General features: G+C 51.5%; 1 protein-coding gene across 7 annotated transcripts; it reads left to right on the forward strand.

Moving 5' to 3' along the window:
• Positions 1 to 1310: 1310 nt before the first annotated feature.
• On the forward strand, positions 1311 to 19212 carry Fbxo46 (F-box protein 46). Of its 7 annotated transcripts, none has more exons than XM_052760504.1 (4): positions 1317 to 1390; positions 13786 to 13933; positions 14229 to 14348; positions 16787 to 19212. In XM_052760504.1, the coding sequence occupies exon 4, from the start codon at positions 16864 to 16866 to the stop codon at positions 18673 to 18675; it is 1812 nt and encodes a 603-aa protein (XP_052616464.1). In that variant the 5' UTR covers positions 1317 to 1390; positions 13786 to 13933; positions 14229 to 14348; positions 16787 to 16863; the 3' UTR covers positions 18676 to 19212. The 7 variants fall into 7 exon arrangements, with proteins under 7 accessions (XP_052616467.1, XP_052616464.1, XP_052616469.1 ...); XM_052760506.1 differs by lacking the exon at positions 1317 to 1390 and adding an exon at positions 11838 to 11880; XM_052760503.1 differs by lacking the exon at positions 1317 to 1390 and adding an exon at positions 11968 to 12536.
• Positions 19213 to 19254: the final 42 nt, after the last annotated feature.

Genomic DNA, 19254 nt, shown 5'->3' on the forward strand with positions numbered 1-19254 from the left:
TGTGTACACGGGTGCCTGTCGGGGGAAGTGTGTGCGCATGAGCGCACAGCACAGGTCTGCCCAGAGGCCAGAGGCATCAGATCCCCCTAGAGCTGGAGTTACAGGCAGTTGTGAACTTCCCAGGGTGGGTGCTGGAAGCAAATTCAGCTTCTCTGCAAGAACGATATGTGCTCTTAACTGCTGAGAAATCTTTCCAGGCTGTTGTTTATCTTGATTTTTTGACATAGAGTCTCATAGCCTTGTACTCAGTATGTAGGTAGACCAGGCTAGCCTCAAATTCAAGAAGATATGCCAATCTGTGCCTCCCGACTGGTGGGATTGAAGGCATGCGCCACCATGACGGTCCCAAACTGTACATTTTAGAAAGCTTTTTTGGGCTGGTGAGGTGGCTCAGTAGGTAAAGGCCCCCTGCGACCAATCCTCACACCTGAGTTCCATCCCCGGGACTCTGGGAGAAGGGAAATAGACTCCTGAAAGTCACCCTCTAATCTACACACACACTCAAATAATAAATGAAAGCACATTCTCATGTACACGCATATGGGAATTTGGTGGTGGAGGTGGTGGTGGTGATGGAGGTCTTCAGACGTTTTCTAGCCACCGAGCTATGACTAGTACCTTGGGTTAACTGTCTTGGCGCAAAGTGCTTTCCAGTACTGATGTGGGCAGAGGCTTGATCTACGTTCACCTTAACTTTTAGAAATTTGGGCTAATTCTTCCTAGGGTTGTCCAAAGTGGTCAAAAAGCATGAACTAATCACTCAGTACTGGTCTAGCTGCCTAACCAAGGTACATACAGATTCCTGCCCTCCTGGAGGTTCTGCTCTGCCCGGGATATAGACAGTCTCAGAGTGCCTGGGCTTTTCCTCACTCCACTATCTTGCTTTTCTTATTTGTGAATTAGGAGGCGGTAGTAGGCAAAAGTGGGGTGTGAGATGGAGGTGAGGAGTGGGAGGGAAAGTTTGGAAAACGCATATATTATCAATTGTTAAATAACATAAATAAATCAATAAATTTTTTTCTTTCTCGCCTCTCCATCCCTCACTAACGTCCCTTTGAAGTAGCCTCAATTTCCTCTTCAAGGGCCTCGGGCCAAAATGGAGGCGGCTGGACTCTATTTCCCAGAGAGCCTCGCGGGAGAATTTTCTGCGCCTGCGCAGCTGAGTGTGCCCGTTGCCTCCTGGGAATTTGAGTCGTTCTATTTCTCAGCCCGCCTCGTGTGTTTCCTACTCCGCCTCCAAGGTACGGTGCTGCATGTTGGGAGCTGTAGTCCGTGGCCGCCCGTACTCCAATTCCCAGCGGGCTTCGGGGCGAGAACCCGGAAGGGGAGGCTGGAGAGGAGCGAGTGGGGGAAACCCGCGTAGTCGAGCGAGCTGCAGCGCGGGGAGATGGTGAGATTCCCCAAGCTGGGTCCTGCGGGTGTTCGAGAGTATGGGCGGGGGATTCGGGACCTGGGTTTGAGAGGAAACAAACTGAGGCTAAAGAAAGGACTGGGCGTGGAGAGATCGCTGTGGGTGGGGATTGAGAGGAACGGGAGCCCGAGGGAGTAGAAGAATGGGGGCTCGGGAGGGGTCTTGGAGGTGGAGAGAGAGTCAAGCTTTGGAATTGACTGGTAAGGGGATTCGGAGCTGGGGGAGTTAGGCTCCGAGTTGGAGTCCTGGCTGGACATCTAGGCAAGAGACCCTGAAGTGGGTAATCTCGAGAGAGGTTAGTTAGCCTGGTGTACATGGAAGGGCATGGGAGTCGGGGCTAGAAGAGGGAAGGGAGAGACTCACCGCGGATGCAGTTGGGTTGAGTTCTCTGACTGCGAGGTGGGGCGGCAAGTTGAGGAGGTGGGAGGTGGAAGTCAACGAGGGTGTAGGTTAGCCTCTAGGACCAGAAGGCGATGTAGGGTGCGTGAGTTTAGGAGCGTAGCATATCGTGCCTTAATCTAACCAGAGACCGGACAGTCACGAAACTCTGCGTTGATGTGACCCGAGGTCTGTAGGAACCAGCTTTAGCACCCTTCCAGCCCCAGTGGGATCTAGACGAATAGTGGTTTGTGTGGGCAGTCCAGTTTTGGGATTCCTTATTCTGCCCCTCCTTTGTGACCTAGGCAAGTCTCTCTGGAAGCCTCTGTGTCCTTATCTGTATGATGAGAACAAGCAGGCCACTGTGAAGATAGCTAAAGGGAGTCTCCTTAAAAATCGATACTTTTCGATAGGGAAGTTAAGACCCAGCCTCAGAGCTGTCGGTGGGAAGCTCCCGTCCCAGGAATGTTGACTGGGTTAGAGTTGCTTGCTAATAGTGTCCCTACTTTTCAGTCCAGTCCTCAGACATTTTCTCAAAACTTGACAGTGGTCCCCTCCACCCCTACCCCTTACTACCAGTTTTTCAAGAACGCCCGATCTTGGTTTTAGCTGTTTGTATTAATTTATCGGATTCAGATAGCGCCTCTTAGGTGTAGGTGCTCCATTTTATAGAAAAGAAGCAGAGGCACATAAAGTTTAAGCAACTTTCTTGTTCTCAGCCGGCATTAAATGGTAAATCTAGAATTGCCGTCCAGGTCAGAATCTGCCTTGGTTGCTTTAATCCAGTTCCCTCTGCTTATCGTAAAGTAAGATATGGTGAGTAGAGACACCGGCCAGAGCAACTGTCAGACAGAATTTAATTCTTTTGTGTGACCCGGGGCAAGTCTTAGGACTCTGTGCAGCTATTAAATGAGACCCATAAGCTAGGTAGTCTGGAGAGTTTAGGGAGATAATGTTTGGAAGTGCTTAGAGTAAGTGCACAGTACACATGTCTTGAGACTCTGTGTAGCTCAGGCTGGGGTCTGTTGCGCTTCCTCCCTCAACATCCAGAGTGCTGGGATTACCACCCCAGCCCAGATAGTATTTGTTGTTGTTTTGAGGGTCTCGTGTATTCCACGCTGGCCTCAAACTCTCTGTGTAGCTGGGGATGGCCTTGAACTTCTGATCCTCCTGCCTCCTTATCCTGATTTCTGGGATTATAGGGGTGCACCACCATGACTGGTTTATGATGTGCTGGGGGTCCAGCCCAGGGCTTTGTGCATGCTAGGCAGTCGCTCTACCAGCAGGGCTACATCACTGGTCCATGTTTTTGTTTTTAAAACCAATGCGAGACATCAGATAAGGAAGATAGGAAGAGGAACCAGCAAGGGAGCATCGGGCGTGCTGTCCCTCCGCTTTCTAGTCGCCCCCTTTCCCTCATCTTCCTAGTCCCACCTTCCTGCCCCCTATTCCTGGGCTCCTAAGCCTAAGCAAGACTCCCACACAGGTGCCCAGAAACTTAATCTGTCTCCAGCTAAATATTAATAATTCACTTGCCCGGTATGTGAATGGCCCAATTCCCAAGTCTTTCCAGTGAGTTAGAAATACTGCTGACAACTGAGTTAGGGTTTTGTTTGTTTGTTTTGATTTTTGGTTTTTTTGTTGTTGCTGTTGGTGGTGGTGGTGGTGGTGGCGGTGTGTGTGTTTGTGTGTGTGTGAACCCTCTAACATTTTGGCCAGGGCAGGAAGGGGGGCTTCCTTAAGGAACTTAGCAACTTTGTAATTCACTTTGAAACAATTTGGGCTTTTTTATTTTTAAATCTTTATTCTTTTACTTATGTGTATGGTATGTGGGGAGTTGTACCTGTGCCCCAGAAGAGGGCGGTTCAAATGCCCATAAGCTAGAGGTACAGGTGATTGTGGGCTGCCTGATGTGGGTGCTGGGAACCGAACCGGCGACCTCAGAAAGAGGAGCAAGCACTACTCAGCCATCTTAGTAGCCCAAGCATGGGTCATTTGCTTGGAGCCTTTAGTTTATAAAGTCAGTGACTGGTAGTAAAGGTTATGGCTAAAAGCGCCGACGTCTGGTGGAGCCAGGTGGCTTACCGTGCCTTTGGCTAAGCTCTCAGTCTCAGATTTCTTTTTCTTTCTTTCTTTTTTTGAAACGGAGTCTCTCTATGTAGCCTTGGCTGTTCTGGAACTCTGTGTAGACCAGGCTGGCCTCAAACTCACAGAGATCCACCTGTCTCTGCCTCCCAAGTGTGGGGATTAAAGGTGTGCGCCACCATTCCTGACCTCCATTTTTTTAATATGTAAAATGGGACCACATTCAGCCCATGATGGAACGGACAGTCAGGCCATGTGTTTAAAATGCCTGTTGCATTATGCTCTCAATAAGGATGACAACCTTCTGGGATTTTCATTCTTTGAAGAAAATACATTTCAGCTTGTTATGGTGGTACCACTAAGATGGAAGTGGGGGGAGCTGAAGTTTAAGGCTACCTGGGCCACACGTGACCTAGAAAGGAAGGAAGAAAGGAAGAAAGAGGGCGGTGGGAGGGGAGAGGAAGGCTGCCATCTGAAGGAAGTGGGGGTTCAGCTAAGCATTTATTTGTATATCTATTATATAGTGTGTACTATGGGATGTCTATGGAAGTCAGTGGCAGTGGGTTTTCTCCTTCCACCGTGTGCACTCTGAGGAGGGAAGTCAGTTCGGATAGGCTTGGCGGCCAGTGCCAGTACTCGGGAGTTGCCTTGCTGGCCTAGGATTCACTCCTTAAGCGGCCAGACCCTCTACTAGGTAGCAGAGTGGCCGGTAGGCAGGCTGGCCTCTGCCCTCCGGGGCTCCCTCTCTTCATATGCCAGGGCACTGTTCTCGGCACTAGGTCCAGTTCCTCTAACTCCTGGCGGTTTCACCCCTTGGCCCCCACTGCCTTGCCTTTGTATCGTTGTCATGGCCTACGGGCATGTGTGTCCTCTCCCACCCCACCCCAGCGTGCCCCCAACCCCGAGAACTTTTAGCATTGTCTCCCCACTCTTTTGTTTTGTTTGTTTTGGTTGGCTGGTTGGTTTGGTTTTTCAAGACAGGGTGTCTCTGTGGAGCCCTGGCTGTCCTGGATCTTGCCCTGTAGACCAGGCTGGCCTTGAACTCACAGAGATCCGCCTGCCTCTGCCTCCTGAGTGCGGGGATTAAAGGCGTGCACCACCACCGCCTGGCCTCTCTCCTCATTCTTAAATTGTTTGAGCACCTGTTGGTTTGGGGTTTGTCAGTTGAACATCTCTCACTTCCCCTGTCCCTGTGTGTTACAGCTGGGTGAGCTGACACCCCCCCCCCATGTCCTCCATTTGTTTGTCTTAGAAAAACAAGTGACATGTCCAAATTATTCTGCCGTTTCTTCCCCTTTGTTTCTGTTTTGTGAGGCACATCCTACCCTCATAGCTTCACTGCTCTGAAACTCAGACCGTAAGTACACCAGGCTAGCCCAGAGATCTGTTCGCCTCTGCTGACTGAGTGTTGACACTCTGTGTTTGTTTTCTGAAATCGTCGCATTATGTAGCATAGGCTGGCCCCAAACTTCCGTCTGTCCCAGTCACTTCTGCGCTGGAGTTATAGACCTGTGCTGCCACGCGTGGTTGTTGCTTTCTTTCTTTCTTCTTCTAAGACAGGGTCTAGTGTAGCCCAGGCTGATGTTGAACTCACTGTGGAGCTCAGGATGATGACTTTGATTCTCCTGCCTCTGCCTCCCAAGTGCTGGGATCACAGGCTCCAGGTACCATGCTCTTTTGGCTTAGAAAAAAATCTTAAATTGGATTTTAGCCTGTGCCTATCTGAGGCTCACTCATATAGCACATTCCTGCATGCGTGCGTTCATGTGTATGTGTCTGCACGTGTAAGTACCAGCAAGCCTATCTCTGTACCTGCAGTGGTGGGGTTACAAATGTGTGCCACCGTGACCTACTTCTTTTCACGTGATGGTGAGCATTAAGCCCGGGTCCACTTTATAGACTAAGCTTCCAATGTTTACTTGTACTTAAGTGTTTTGAGTGTTGGCCTGCATGTGTATACCATGTGCATGCAGTATCTGTGGGGGCCAGAAGAGGGCGTCTGATCCATTGGAACTGGAGTTACAGATGGTTGTGAGCCGCCTTGTGGGTGCTGGGAATTGAACCTAGGTCCTCTGCATGAGCAGCCAGTGCTCAATCAGGACTCTTTAGTCCTTCCTGATTGGCCTTGAGCTCTCTGGGATCTTTTTGCCTCCACTTCCAGAATGCTGAGTTTTCAGGCATTCGACATCACATCTGCCTCTAAAATTATTGTCGTTGTTGTTGTATTCCATTTGTGACAGCATATTACTAGCTGTGGTGGCAGAGCTGTTAAAGTGTTTGCCTGTGGTGCGTACCTTCGTAGGGAAAAGGACATGGCCTCCTCATATCCTCACTGACTGCTTGATTGGAGATCGTAAACTCCCCTTCCATCCAGCCCAGCCCCTCGCCTGTGTGTTTGTTTATTTCTACCTGGAAACTGCCGTGGTGTTTATTTTCCCTTGATCCAATTAGTATGGCAGCCCCTTGAGAACAAGGATTTCTGTCTCCTGTTCCTCGTGTGTCTCCAATGCCTGGAACCACACCTGTCACAGTGCAGGTTTTGTTTGGGCAGGATCTCACTGTATAGCCCTGGCTGGCCTGGATTGATTATGTAGATCAGGCTAGCCTCAATCTCACAGAGATATGCCTGCCTCTGTCTGGCCCAAAGTGCCAGGATTAAAGGATGGACCACCACAACTGACTACAGTATAGTTTTGTTGTTGTTTTGTTTGTTTGTTTGTTTTGAGACAGGGTTTCTCTGTGTAACAGCTCTGGCTGTCCTGGAACTCACTTTGTAGACCAGGCTGGCCCCGAACTCACAGAGATCCACTTGCCTGCGCCACCACACCCAGCCTTGTTTTTTTTAATGTGTATAGATGTTTGCCAGTGTGTCTGTCTGCACACTATATGTGTGTGGTACCCTCGGAGACCAGAAGAGGACCCTGGGTCCTCTGTCAGAGCAACCAGTGCTCTTAACTACTGAGCCACCACTCTAGCCCCTACAATATAGGTTTTTATAAACATCTGTTAAATGAATAAGCAAGGCTCAGCACCCAGCAGTAAGGGGCAAGCTTCCTGGTTTGTTTTTTGCGAGTGATTGCTGGGGATCAGTTTCATTTCAGAACGTGAACTAAAGAGGGCTGCTCTGGTATGATGACATACACCTGTGATCCCAGCAATGAGGAGGCTGAGGCAGGGGGATTGCTTGGAGTTCCAACACAGACTGAACTCATAGTGACTTCCAGGCCAGCTTGGGTTGCAGAGGGAGACTGTCTCAAAAACAATTAACAAATATTTTATGTGTATGAGTGTTTTTGCCTGCATATATGTATGTGCACTGTGTATGTGCCCGGTGCCTGCAGAGACCAGAAGAGGGCACTAGACCCTCTGGAATTGGACCTACCCATGTGGGTGCTGAGAACTGAGCCTGGATCCTCTTCAAGAGCAGCCAGAGCTCTTAACTGCTGAGCCATCTCTCTAGGACCCTGATTTATTTATTTACTTATTTATTTATTTCTGTACTGGGGATGGAATTCAGAGCCTTCTGCCTGCTAGGTAGACACTCTAGCACTGAGCCACATTCGCAGTCCCTCATTGGTGGATTCTAGGCACGTGCTGTACTGTCGAGCCACGCCCTCACCCTCTTTAGGAGGCAGGTCTCCCCAACAGTTGCCCAGGCTGGCTTTGAACTTGTGATCCTCCACTCTTAGCCTCCCAGAGAGCTGGAATTACAGATGTAGCCATCGGGCTGGCTTCGAAGTTGTTTCTGACTAATAATCCTCAGGACAGAGCTATCTAAACCTTCGGGCATCTAGAGATCCTGGAAGCAGACAGAAACCAGGCAAGGTGGCCTCCCTGTGTCCCTGTTTCCCCTCCCAAAGGGCAAACAAGCAGTTTGTTATACCTCAGTTATACCTCATACCTCAGTTCTTAAAAAACACTGTAGGACGAGGTTGAGGATGGTGTGGTAGCTGACCCTCAGAGGGAGAGAGGAGAGCTGACACCCAGGCCAAAAGCCAGAGGTGATGTGGGGGTTGGGGTGGGATGGGGCATGGGTAAGCAAGGCTTGTAGACCCCTGAGAATCCAGTGAGCTACTCACAGATCCAGAATAGCTTCAAGGAGAGATTCCAGCCCTCCTGAAACAAATGCACAGGCTGGAGGGGAGAGAACCTCTCAGCTGCCCAGCTCAGGGACAGGTGTTAGAAGCAGGATGGTGGTGAGGAAGAGGCCAAGGGTAGCCTGGGAAGGCCCCCAAGGGGGTGGGTGGGACTTTTCAGGGCAGCCAGCTGGAGTGGCCAGCTATTGAGATGTCTCCAGTAGCAGACACGTAAACGTTGGCCAGCAATCAGGTTGTCCACTCATTCAGACAGTGTATTGCACACGGTGACCTGGGCTGTTTAATGCAATGCACAGTTGGATTCAACCGCCCTGAAGTAAGGACCTAAAACATGTGTTTCGCCGGGCGGTGGTGGCGCACGCCTTTAATCCCAGCACTTGGGAGGCAGAGCCAGGCGGATCTCTGTGAGTTCGAGGCCAGCCTGGGCTACCAAGTGAGTCCCAGGAAAGGTGCAAAGCTACACAGAGAAACCCTGTCTCGAAAAACCAAAAAAAAAAAAACAAAAAACCAAAAAAAAAAAACATGTGTTTCTTGCCTGTTCCCAGGGCCTGACAGGTAATGCCATGCTTCAGGAAGGCAAACAATAGGGAACGAAGAGACATGCATGCCAGCCGAGCCAGCTGTGGTAGTACACATCTGTCACTCCGGTCTTGAGGAGACTGAGGCAGGAGCATCTCCAGTTTGAAATGAGCTGTACTGTACTTGTACTGAGACAAAGGGCAATGCCAGCCCTTACGCTTCCATTTTAATAAGGAGAAGCAGACAGCACACTTTATAAGCAAAGTGTTTGGTGCAGTGGCTGGTGATAGGCAGTAGGAGAAAAACCAGTGAGGATTGAGTTTGGGTTCTGTTGTGTAGAAGCTGTGGGCTTGCATCAAGGCCTCCCAGAGGCGATCTCTGAAACAATCCTGGAGGAGGGAAAGGGTGAGCCCCGGGGTGGGTGAGGAACAGTGTTTTAGACAGGGAACATTGAGTGTGATGGCCTTGAGGACCGAGTGACACAACCCATGTCCAGTGAGTGTGGGCAGTCTGGACAGCATTGCCTCAGCGCTCAGTCTGAAGAGCAGAGCAGCTGCCTAGCCTTTCTCTGCCCGAGCTCCCTTCCTCATCCTTGACGGCCGGGCTGGGCTGGAGAGGTAGCTCAGCGTTAAGAGCACTGGCTTTTGCAGAGGGCCTGGGCTTGGTTTCCAGCAGCCATGTCAGCTGGCTCTGACGCCCTCTTTTGACCTCCTTGGGCACCCTTACCTGTGCACACACCTACATGTAGACACACATACACAGAAAGGAAGAATGAACACAGTATGGGGAGATGGCTTAGTCGGTAAAATGCCTGCTGGGCAAGCCCGAGGACCTGGGTTCAGATCCCCAGCACCCACCTAAGAAGCCCGCCCGGCACAGCGGTGTGCCTCTGTGACCCCAGAACCAGGAGGATGGCAGGCAGAGACATTTGGAGTCGGTCCTCATTGGCCACCTCATCAAGCTATGACTGAACTTAGGTTTCAGTGAGATATCCTGCCTCAAAAACCACGTACAGCCTGTGGTGGTGGTGGTGGTGGTGGAGGCAGCGCATACCTTCAATCCCAGCAGTAGAGAGGCAGAAGAAGGAGCATCTCTGTGAGTTCAAGCCCAGCCTGGTCTACAAAGTGAGTTCCAGGACAGCCACGCCTTTTACACAGAGAAACCCTGTTTCGGGGTGGGGGAAGAGAAACATGTGCTGAGTGATTGAGTAAGACACCTGGTGTTGATCTTTGTCCACTATACACACTCATGTGCATTTTCAAGCACACTTACACACTCCCACACAGACATATATGCCATACAAAGACCCCCAAATAAAGACACAAAAATGAGACACATTGGGTATGGAGCATGCGTGGGCTGCCAATGCTTAAGAGGCTGAGGCAGGAGAATTAAGAGTTGGAGGCCAGGCTGGACTATAGAGAGAGAAGATGTGGGAATTAAATGGGTTAATTTTAAGTGCTGCTAACTGCATAGTGTATTTATGTTGCCTTTGAGTGGATGTCTTTCCCCTTCCCTGTGAGCTATTTCTGGTGAGCCCAATGTCATGTGTGTAGCCTATGCATCCAGGACCAGCCCGCAGGAGGATCTCTGTACATCAGGGTGTGGGAATGTGCATTCTCTAATTATTGGGGGCACTTAATGAGGGTGTAGAGTGTGGGGCTCTACTCCTATCAGCTTTGCTTTCTCAGGCAGCCTCCTGTGATAGGTGTGTTTGTGGTTCCCATTAAAATTGTGGATTACAGGGTTGAAGAAATGGCTTAGCCACTAAGAGCATCTGCTGCTCTTCCAGAGGACCTGGCTCACAGGTGCCTGCAACCCTAACACCCTCATCTGGACTGTGGACACTTGCACTCGAATGCGCATACACACACACACACACACACACACACACACACACACACGCTTTAAAAGTAATAAAAATAGGGCCGGGCGGTGGTGGCGCATGCCTTTAATCCCAGCACTCGGGAGGCAGAGCCGGGCGGATCTCTGTGAGTTCGAGGCCAGCCTGGGCTACCAAGTGAGTTCCAGGAGAGGCGCAAAGCTACACAGAGAAACCCTGTCTCGAAAAACCAAAAAAAGAAAAAAGTAATAAAAATAAATCCTTAAAACTGTAAGCTCCTGTGGAAAAGTCGTGCCCTTACCCGCTGAACCATCTCTCCAGGCACCTGCACTGCACTGAAAGCACAGGCCAGAAACAATGCAAGGTGTCTGAAATTTTAAGATAACTTAAAAGTCATTGTTGAGTGACTTCCTGTTGCTTTCCTGTAGTGAGTGCAGAGGTTTGGGGAGCCTTGTAGGAAAGACTGGACAGGTCCTCATGGCCAGTTACCTTAGCCTTGAATTCCAAGTCCAGTGACTGTGGGGACCGGTACAGGGTTAGCATCTGTTCTTTGGTTTTTGCATTTGGCCTTTGAAACAAGGTTGACACAGCCCAGGTTCTCTTTCCTAAATGCTAGCTTTCCCCCAACCCTTTTTAATACGTAGGTGTTTTGCCTACATGTGTGTCTGTGGACTTACGGGCGGTTGTGGGCTGCCCTGCGGGTGCTGGAACCGAACCCAGGTCCTCTGCAACAGCAGCCAGTGCAAGTGCCCTTAACCGCTGAGCCGTACCTCTAGCCCCGAGTTTGCCTGTTTGTGGATTTGGGGGATTTGTTGTTATTGCTGTTGTTTTGCTTGTTCTTGCGTTTTTGTATGATTTTATTTTTATTTTACGAAAGTCTGACACTATATAGCCCAGGCTGGCTTAAAACTTCTGCCTCAGCCTCCCGGACTACTGGAATTACAGGCGTTGAGGTGTCACACCCGGCTTGCCTGTTTGTTTAAAAGGCGAGGTGACTAAGGCTGCGGGTGTCACACCGAGAAACCTCTCCATCCCCACCAGAACTAGTAACCAAAGCCAGATTCTCGGACCGTCCCCTACGCGCCTCTTTCTGCCGGGGGACTGGCGGACTCCAGTCCCCGGCCGCGTGGCCCTTTAAATCTCTAGCGTCAATCAGGACTCGGGTTTCAAGGGAACGTCGGGTAGTACTCCTCCCCTTGAATGCGGTGGCTAGTTCCCGGGTTCCCCATTCGGCAGTCCTGGACTTCAGGAATTTGTCCCCACTCCCTCACGTCGGGCTGTTTCCATCCCGCCCGCCCCCTCCCGTCACCTCACGCCTACTCCTCCTGTTTTCCAAGTCGGGCCCCTTCGCCAGGGCCTTCCTTATATGGGCACGGCTCTGAACCGCGGCCGCTCATTGGCCGGGGCCGTCACGCGCGCGTCTGTCAACAAAGGGGCGGGGCGGGGCGCGCGGCGCGCCAGCCCGCGCGAGGGGGCGGGCCCGCGGGGCTCCGGTGCGCATGCTTGCGGGCGGCCATTCTCCTTGCCGCCTAGGGGAGGCGCTGCGGGTAAGCGCGCCTGGGGGGGGCGTGTCCGGGTCTTTATCGGAGGGGGGTCACCTGAGGGGGTCGGGAGGTTCCCTCGAGAAGGAGGCGGGTCCGGGGTTTGGGGGCGCCGTTCGCATCTAAGCGATTATTTGAGCGCTTGGGAAAGTTGCGGGGGTGGAGGGGATACTTTAGGGTTCCCGGGAGCTTAAGAAACGCCTTGGGTTTGGGTTGTTTTGTAGTGTGGGAGGCTGGGTTGTGTTTTAGAGGTGTCCTTTGTGGTTCGGGGTGTCCGGTGGGCACAGGATGCCTGGCCTTGAGTACTTCCTACCTGGGTGACCAAGGACAGGAGGGCGCTTCCCTTCCTGTGGCCCATCTGCAAACAGGAGCTGCGGAGACTGCCGGCCTCCCAGGCCCCGCAGAGCCGCGATTGTCGGAGCAGTGCCTAGGAAGCCTGCTGGAGCGTGCGGGACACGTGTCTGCTGTTGTACCACTCGAGGTTCCATTAGGGACTGTTGACATATTTGTTTGGCTTGGGGTTCGTTTTAAATAGGGTGTTTTTATGTCTGAGTTCTTTCAAGGTTCGGGAGCTTCTGGGGAATGAAGGGGTAGAATAAGGATCGGTGTCTGGAATGAGCGGAGGATGTCAGGAGACCCACTGAGTCACCTGTGAGATTCGGGTATTGTTGTGTATCTTCAGATGTGTGAAAAGTTACTTGTGATTTGGCTTCTCCGTGCTGGAGGGCGTATTGATTTATTATTTTGATTTTTTTTTTTAAGTTTTGTGTGTATGGTTGTTTTGCCTGTGTGTGTATATCTGTGCACCACATACCTGTCTGTTGCCGTGGAGACTAGATGGATCTTAAGGAGCTGGAGTTACAGAGAGCCACTCTGGGTGCTGGGAACCATACTTGGGTCCTCTGCAAGAGCAGCAAGTACTTTTAACTGCTGAGCCGTCTCTCCAGCTCCCAATATTATTTATTTATGAGACAGGGTCTCTAGGTAGCTCTGGCTGGCCTAGGACTAGATACATAGACCAGGATGGCTTTGAACTCAGAGATCCACCTGCTTCTACTTCCCAAGTGCTGGGATTAAAGGCCTGCGCCTCTTTGATTTTTTTGGGGGCAGGGTCTTTTTATATAGACCCCCTGTCTCATATCCCAGCCTCCCAAGTGCTGGGATTACAGGCATGTGCCACCAGGCTTAGTAGGGTCTTGAGGAGGAGGTTGGAATTTTAAAGTAGAATTTGAAAAAGTCAGGATACTTTGAGGGTAAACATGAAGATTCCGGAAATAAGGGTGGGGTTGGGTAAGGATTCTTAAGATCAGGGTTCTATTACTGGTGATGGTGTTTGGAGGCTGATTTTGAATGGCATCTGCAGGACCATGAAGTAATAGTGTGTCAGATTTGCCTGGATATAGAGCAGGCAGTCTATCCTACAACATCACCTAACTTTTTCTTTTCTATTTTTTTTGGGGGGAGGGCATGGGATTGGGTTGGTTTTGTTTTGTTCTTGTTTGGTTGGTTGCTTTTTCGAGACAGGGTTTCTCTGTTTAACTTTGGAGCCTATCCTGGAAATTACTCTGTAGACCAAGCTGGCCTCAAACTCAGAGAAATCCGCCTGCCTCTGCCTCTGCCTCTGCCTCCCGAGTGCTGGGATGAAAGGCGTTTAAAGGTGATCTCCACCAAGCCTGGCCTCTTGTTTTTGTTTTTGTTTTTTGTTTTTTGTTTTTGAGACAGGGTTTCTCTGTGTAGCCCTGGCTGGCCTGGAACTTGCTCTGTAGACCAGACTGGCCTCGAACTCACAGAGAATCATCTGCCTCTGCCTCCCAAGTGCTGGAATAAAAGGCATACACCACCACCTCTGTCCAGCAAGCTAACTTTTTATTTATTATGTATACAGTGTTCTGCCTGAATGTATCCCTGCAGGCCAGAAGAGGGCACCAGATCTCATAGTTGGTTGTGAGCCACCATGTGGTTGTTGGGAATTGAACTCAGGACCTCTGGAAGAACAGCCAGTGTTCTCAACCTCTGAGCCATCTCTCCAGCCCAGCTAACTTTTTCTATAAAAGACTAGGTAATGAATTATTTCAGGCCATACAATCATTGATGCAGCTCTGCTCTTTTGGGATGAAAGCAGCCATAATTTGTTTCTGTAAAATTTAATTTACAGTCAGTGGGCTGGGCTTAATTCTTGGCATGTAGTTTACTTACCTCTCTGTTCCATTGGGATGGATATTCAGGGTTTATTTTGTGAAGGGTTATTTTCTTCTTTGTTTTCTTTTCCTTTTATTTATTTGTTTGTTTCTTTTTAGACAAGGTCTGGCTGTGTAGCCCAGGCTGACCTGGAACTCTCCATCTTTTTGCCTCAGCCTCCTCAGATCTGGGATTGTAAGCACGCATCACCATGCCCTGTTGGAGGGTTGTTTTCATGTTGAGATGTCTGGAAGGAGATGGGCCAAAGATGGAGACTAGGCATCTGCTGCTTACTGGTAAGTAAAAAGTGAAACAGAAAGTGCTGCCATCAAACTCAGTAACAAAACTGCCTCTAGATTAGCTGATGTGTACAAAGTCATGCAAAACCAAAAAGAGAAGTCATTATTAAGGGTGCTCTCAAGTGATGCTACAGCTCAGGCCTGTGATCCTGGGCACCTGGGGGGCTGAGCAGGTGCATTGCTAGGATCCTGACAGCCAGGGCTCAAGAGTGAGATCCTGTCTCAGAGAATCACCCCAAAAAGCTGAGTATAGTGACTCACACTTGTAATCCCAGGGTGAAGCAAGAGGATTGGCTTGCTGTGAGTTCAAAACCAGCCTGGGCTGCAGTGAGGCCCTGTCTTAAAAAGAAAAAGAACCATCATCATCATATTTAAGAATCCCATGACCCAAAACAAGTGGAGAATGAATTTCTTTTCCTTTTTCTTTCTTTCTTTCTTTTTTTTTTTTTTTTTTTTTTGTTTTGTTTTGTTTTTTCGAGACAGGGTTTCTCTGTATAGCTTTGTGCCTTTCCTGGAACTAGCTTGGTAGCCCAGGCTGGCCTCGAACTCATAGAGATCCGCCTGCTTCTGTCTCCCGAGTGCTGGGATTAAAGGTGTTCATCACCACTACCCAGCCAAGAATGAATTTCTTTCTTTTTTTTTTTATTATTTTATTTATTTATTTTTTAAGATTTATTGATTGATTGATTGATTGATTGATTTTGTATGCAATATTCTGCCTACATGTGTCCCTGCAGGCCAGAAGAGGGCACCAGATCTCATTACAGATGGTTGTGAGCCACCATGTGGTTGCTGGGAATTGAACTCAGGACCTCTGGAGTTAAGAGCATTCGGTGCTCTTCACCGCTGAGCCATCTCTCCAGCCCCCTAGAATGAATTTCTTAAGGGTCTGTCTGTTTCTGGCTTCAGATTTTCCTCCCTTGCCTAGTTACCTTACCCCTCTGTGTGCCCTAGCAGCTGTGGACAAGGCTGGGCATGTCTGCCTTTTCAGGAACTGGCTACTAAAGGTACAAGTATAAGGAGGAGGAGCTTGGTCCAGCTGGTACTTTCACTGAGGGTTAAAGGTTAGGCCAGGTGTGGTAGCGAATGCCTTTAGTCCCAGCACTCGGGAGGCAGAGGCAGGTGGATCTCAGAGTTCCAGGCAAGCCTGGGCTACAGAGTGAATTTCAGGACACCCAGGGCTATACAGAGAGACCCTGTCTCAAAAAAACTAAAAAATAAATAATAAAGGTTAAAGGTCGGCAACAGGAGGCCTCTGGACTGTAAGCAAAGGCATTTTGGCTGCATCCCTCTGCTTCCCTGATGTGTGGCTGGGATAGAGTTTTGTTTTCTTGGCCGTGCTAGGGACACAGTCCAGCCTTCTAGAGAGACTGCCGCTCAGCCACATCTCAAACCCCTCACCAGGTGAAGTCAGGCAAGTGCTGTGACTGTACTCTAGAGCCATGCTCCCAGCCCTTTACTGGGGGGTTCTGGACAGTGGCTCTTCCTAGTGAGCCACGCCTCTAGCCAGAGAAGAGCGTGTGTGTGTGTGTGTGTGTGTGTGTGTGTGTGTGTGTGCGCGCGCGCGTGTGTTAGAGATGGGTCTGGTGGAGCCCGGGGTGGCCTCACCCCCTGCTCTCACGCTTCCCTCCCTCGCTCCCTCGCTCCCTCCCTCCCTCCCCCCACCTGGGTATATATAGGCCTGCACCACTCGACCGTCTGGGACACAGTTCTCAGTGCTCTAATGTCATCTGTCCCTTGTGCAGAACTTAAGACTGGGTGGCCTTGGGAAGAGAGGCAGTGACTTCAGTGCTCTGTTGTTGGCTGTTTTTATATTCTCTGCTCTTTGGGGGCCCACCACCCAGCTCCCAAATAATACACAGAGGCTTATTCTTACTTGTGAATGCTCAGCCTTAGCTTGGCTTGTTTCTAGCCAGCTTTTCTTAAATTATCCCATCTACCCCCTGGGCTTTTACCTTTCTCTGTTTCTGTATACCTTCTTTTACGTCTTACTCTGTGGCTTGCTGAGTAGCTACGTGGCTCGCCCCTGGAGTCCTCCTCTCCTCCTTCTCTTGCTCCCGATCTTTTCTCTTTCTCAGATTTCTCCTGTTTATTCTGGCAGCCCCACCTATCTTTCTCCTGCGTAGGTATTGGCCATTCAGCTCTTTATTAGACCATCAGGTGTTTTAGACAGGCAAAGTAAGAGTTTAAACAAATGCAGTATAAAAGAATGCAACACATCTTTTTTTTTTTTTGGTTCTTCAAGACAGGGTTTTTCCGTGTAGTTTTGGTGCCTTTCCTGGATCTCGCTCTGTAGCCCAGGCTGGCCTCGAACTTAGAGAGATCCACCTGCCTCTACCTCCCAAGTGCTGGGATTAAAGGCATGCGCCACCACCATCCGGCAACACATCTTAAAATAATATTCCACAACAGTGCTCCACCTTCTATGTCTCCAGGTGGCATGTGGCGCTCCCTACCACCATCCTGGTCCTGAGATTCAGTGGCTGCCTGCTGTTTGCCATCACCTCCCAGCATGGACAGGGGCAGCCTCCTGCCCTTCCAGCTCTGGTGCCCCAGGCCCTTTGGAACATATTCCCAGAACCAGCCACGCCCGCCTTCCGCTGCCCTCAAGCCTCCAGCCTGCTCTGACACAAGCAGTGGGACTGAGCCTGACCATGGACCTGCACACTCAGAGAACACACCACCTGCCTTGGCTGCAGAAGCCCCCACCTCCCAGCATGCTCCACTCCTCTCTTCAGCAGCTGCTGGCGATGAGGGTCGAGTTCTGCTGGACACGTGGTATGTAATCAAGCCTGGAAATACAAAGGAGAAGGTGGCCTTCTTCGTGGCCCACCAGTGTGGTGGAGGTAGCCGGGCTAGCTCTATGAAGGTCAAAGGGCACTGGGGCAGTGATAGCTCCAAAGCCAAGAGGAGGAGGCGCTGCCTTGAGCCCACCAAGGCTCCTCCAGACCCAGGGGGCAGAGGAGGAGCCCCTGCCACCGAGGGGGCGCCCACGGCATCCGGGGATGATGTAGACCTGCTCTCCGTAGCAGAAATGGTGGCTCTGGTCGAACAGAGAGCCGCCCTGGCCCTGCAGAGTTACCCACGCCCCACTACCCCAGCTCCGGTGGTCTTTGTGTCAGCTGAGCAAGGAGGACCAGCCAAGGGCTTGGGGTCAGAGAGGCGGTCTGGTGGTGGTGACTGCAGCCGAGTGGCTGAGGCAGTGGCCCACTTTGAGGCCCAGCGGGACAGCCCTCCAACCAAGGGTCTGCGCAAGGAGGAGCGGCCAGGCCCCGGGCCTGGTGAGGTGCGTATAGCTTTCCGCATCTCCAATGGCCGAGAGCCCCGTTCACCAGATGGCAGTTTACCTACTTGGAGCGGAGGCCGGCCTGGTAGTCCCTACCCTGGTAGTCCTGGGCCTGGGGCTCGAGCCAAAGACAAAATCACTTGCGACTTGTACCAGCTCATCAGCCCCTCCAGGGATGCCCTTCCCAGCAACATGGAGTTCCTCCTGGCCAGGGCAGACGAAGCCAGTGAAGGTGAGACGCCAGCCCCGGCCAGGCCTGAGGATACTCCCCCAGCACCCCCTCCACCCCCTGCCCGAGACTGTGGAGCGTCAGGATTCCATGTGGATGTGGTGGTGACAGGTGTAGTGGACGAGTGCATCTTCTTTGGCAAAGATGGCACTAAGAACGTGAAGGAAGAGACTGTCTGCTTGACAGTGAGCCCCGAGGAGCCGCCCCCACCTGGTCAGCTCTTCTTCCTCCAGTCCCGGGGTCCAGAAGGGCCACCTGAGCCACCCCCAGCTGATACACCAAGCCTAGTGCCAGGCCCTGACGATCCTGAGGGCACAGCAGACACCTCCCTGTGCCGCCTGTACCGGCACGTGTCGCATGACTTCCTGGAGATTCGCTTCAAGATCCAGCGTCTTCTGGAGCCACGGCAGTACATGCTGCTGCTGCCTGAGCATGTGCTGGTCAAGATCTTCAGCTTCCTGCCCACCCGAGCCCTGGCAGCCCTTAAGTGCACCTGCCACCACTTCAAGGGCATCATCGAGGCTTTTGGTGTGCGTGCCACGGACTCGCGCTGGAACCGGGACCCACTCTATCGCGATGACCCCTGTAAGCAGTGCCGCAAGAGGTACGAGAAGGGCGACGTGTCCCTCTGCCGCTGGCACCCCAAGCCCTACCACCATGACCTGCCTTACGGACGCTCCTACTGGATGTGCTGCCGCAGAGCGGATCGCGAGACCCCAGGCTGTCGCTTGGGCCTGCACGACAACAACTGGGTGCTGCCGTGCAGTGGAGTGGGTGGGGGCCGAGCTGGCCGGGAGGAGGGGAGGTGAAGCCCGGGGTGAGGGGACACCCGCCATACCTAAGCCCTTCCTGCTTTGCTGGGAGCTGGGGACCAGGAATGCATCACCAGCCGACACCTACAGTCCATCCAGCGCTGATCTCCCCTAGAACTGGGACCAGGTTTGGGGGTTGACGGGGTAAATGCCCCAGTTGACTCCTGTTGGTTTTTTACTCTTCAGAGCCAGGGCCATGGACCCTCAGAGAGGGTTGTGTTTTGTTGTTTTTTATCAGCATCTCAGTTGCGCCTCCATCAAGCCCTAAGCCCACCCGAGTCTCCACCCCAGGGACCCACCAGCAGGGAGCAGACGGCAGCTAATTTTGGTACCACCTGAGGCTTTTCCTCAAGCTGGCCCTCCCCATTCTGTGCCTCCCCAGTTCTTTGTCTGCGGGGCTGTGTTCACCCAAAGGGCCGCAGTCTCCGAGGTTGACGCCTCCAGGCCATTAGCTTGCAACTCCAGTCGGCACTCTCTGGAGGCGGCCCACCATTTCTAGATGTTTTCCTCATTAAAGAAATGATTTCTCCCGAAGTACCAGTCTCCCTCTCCCCACAGGGAAGTGGGTGACACCCC

This window comes from Peromyscus californicus, unplaced genomic scaffold, assembly GCF_007827085.1.
Source record: "Peromyscus californicus insignis strain IS unplaced genomic scaffold, ASM782708v3 Scaffold_4__1_contigs__length_199733344, whole genome shotgun sequence".
In the NCBI taxonomy this organism is placed as follows: Eukaryota; Metazoa; Chordata; class Mammalia; order Rodentia; family Cricetidae; genus Peromyscus; species Peromyscus californicus.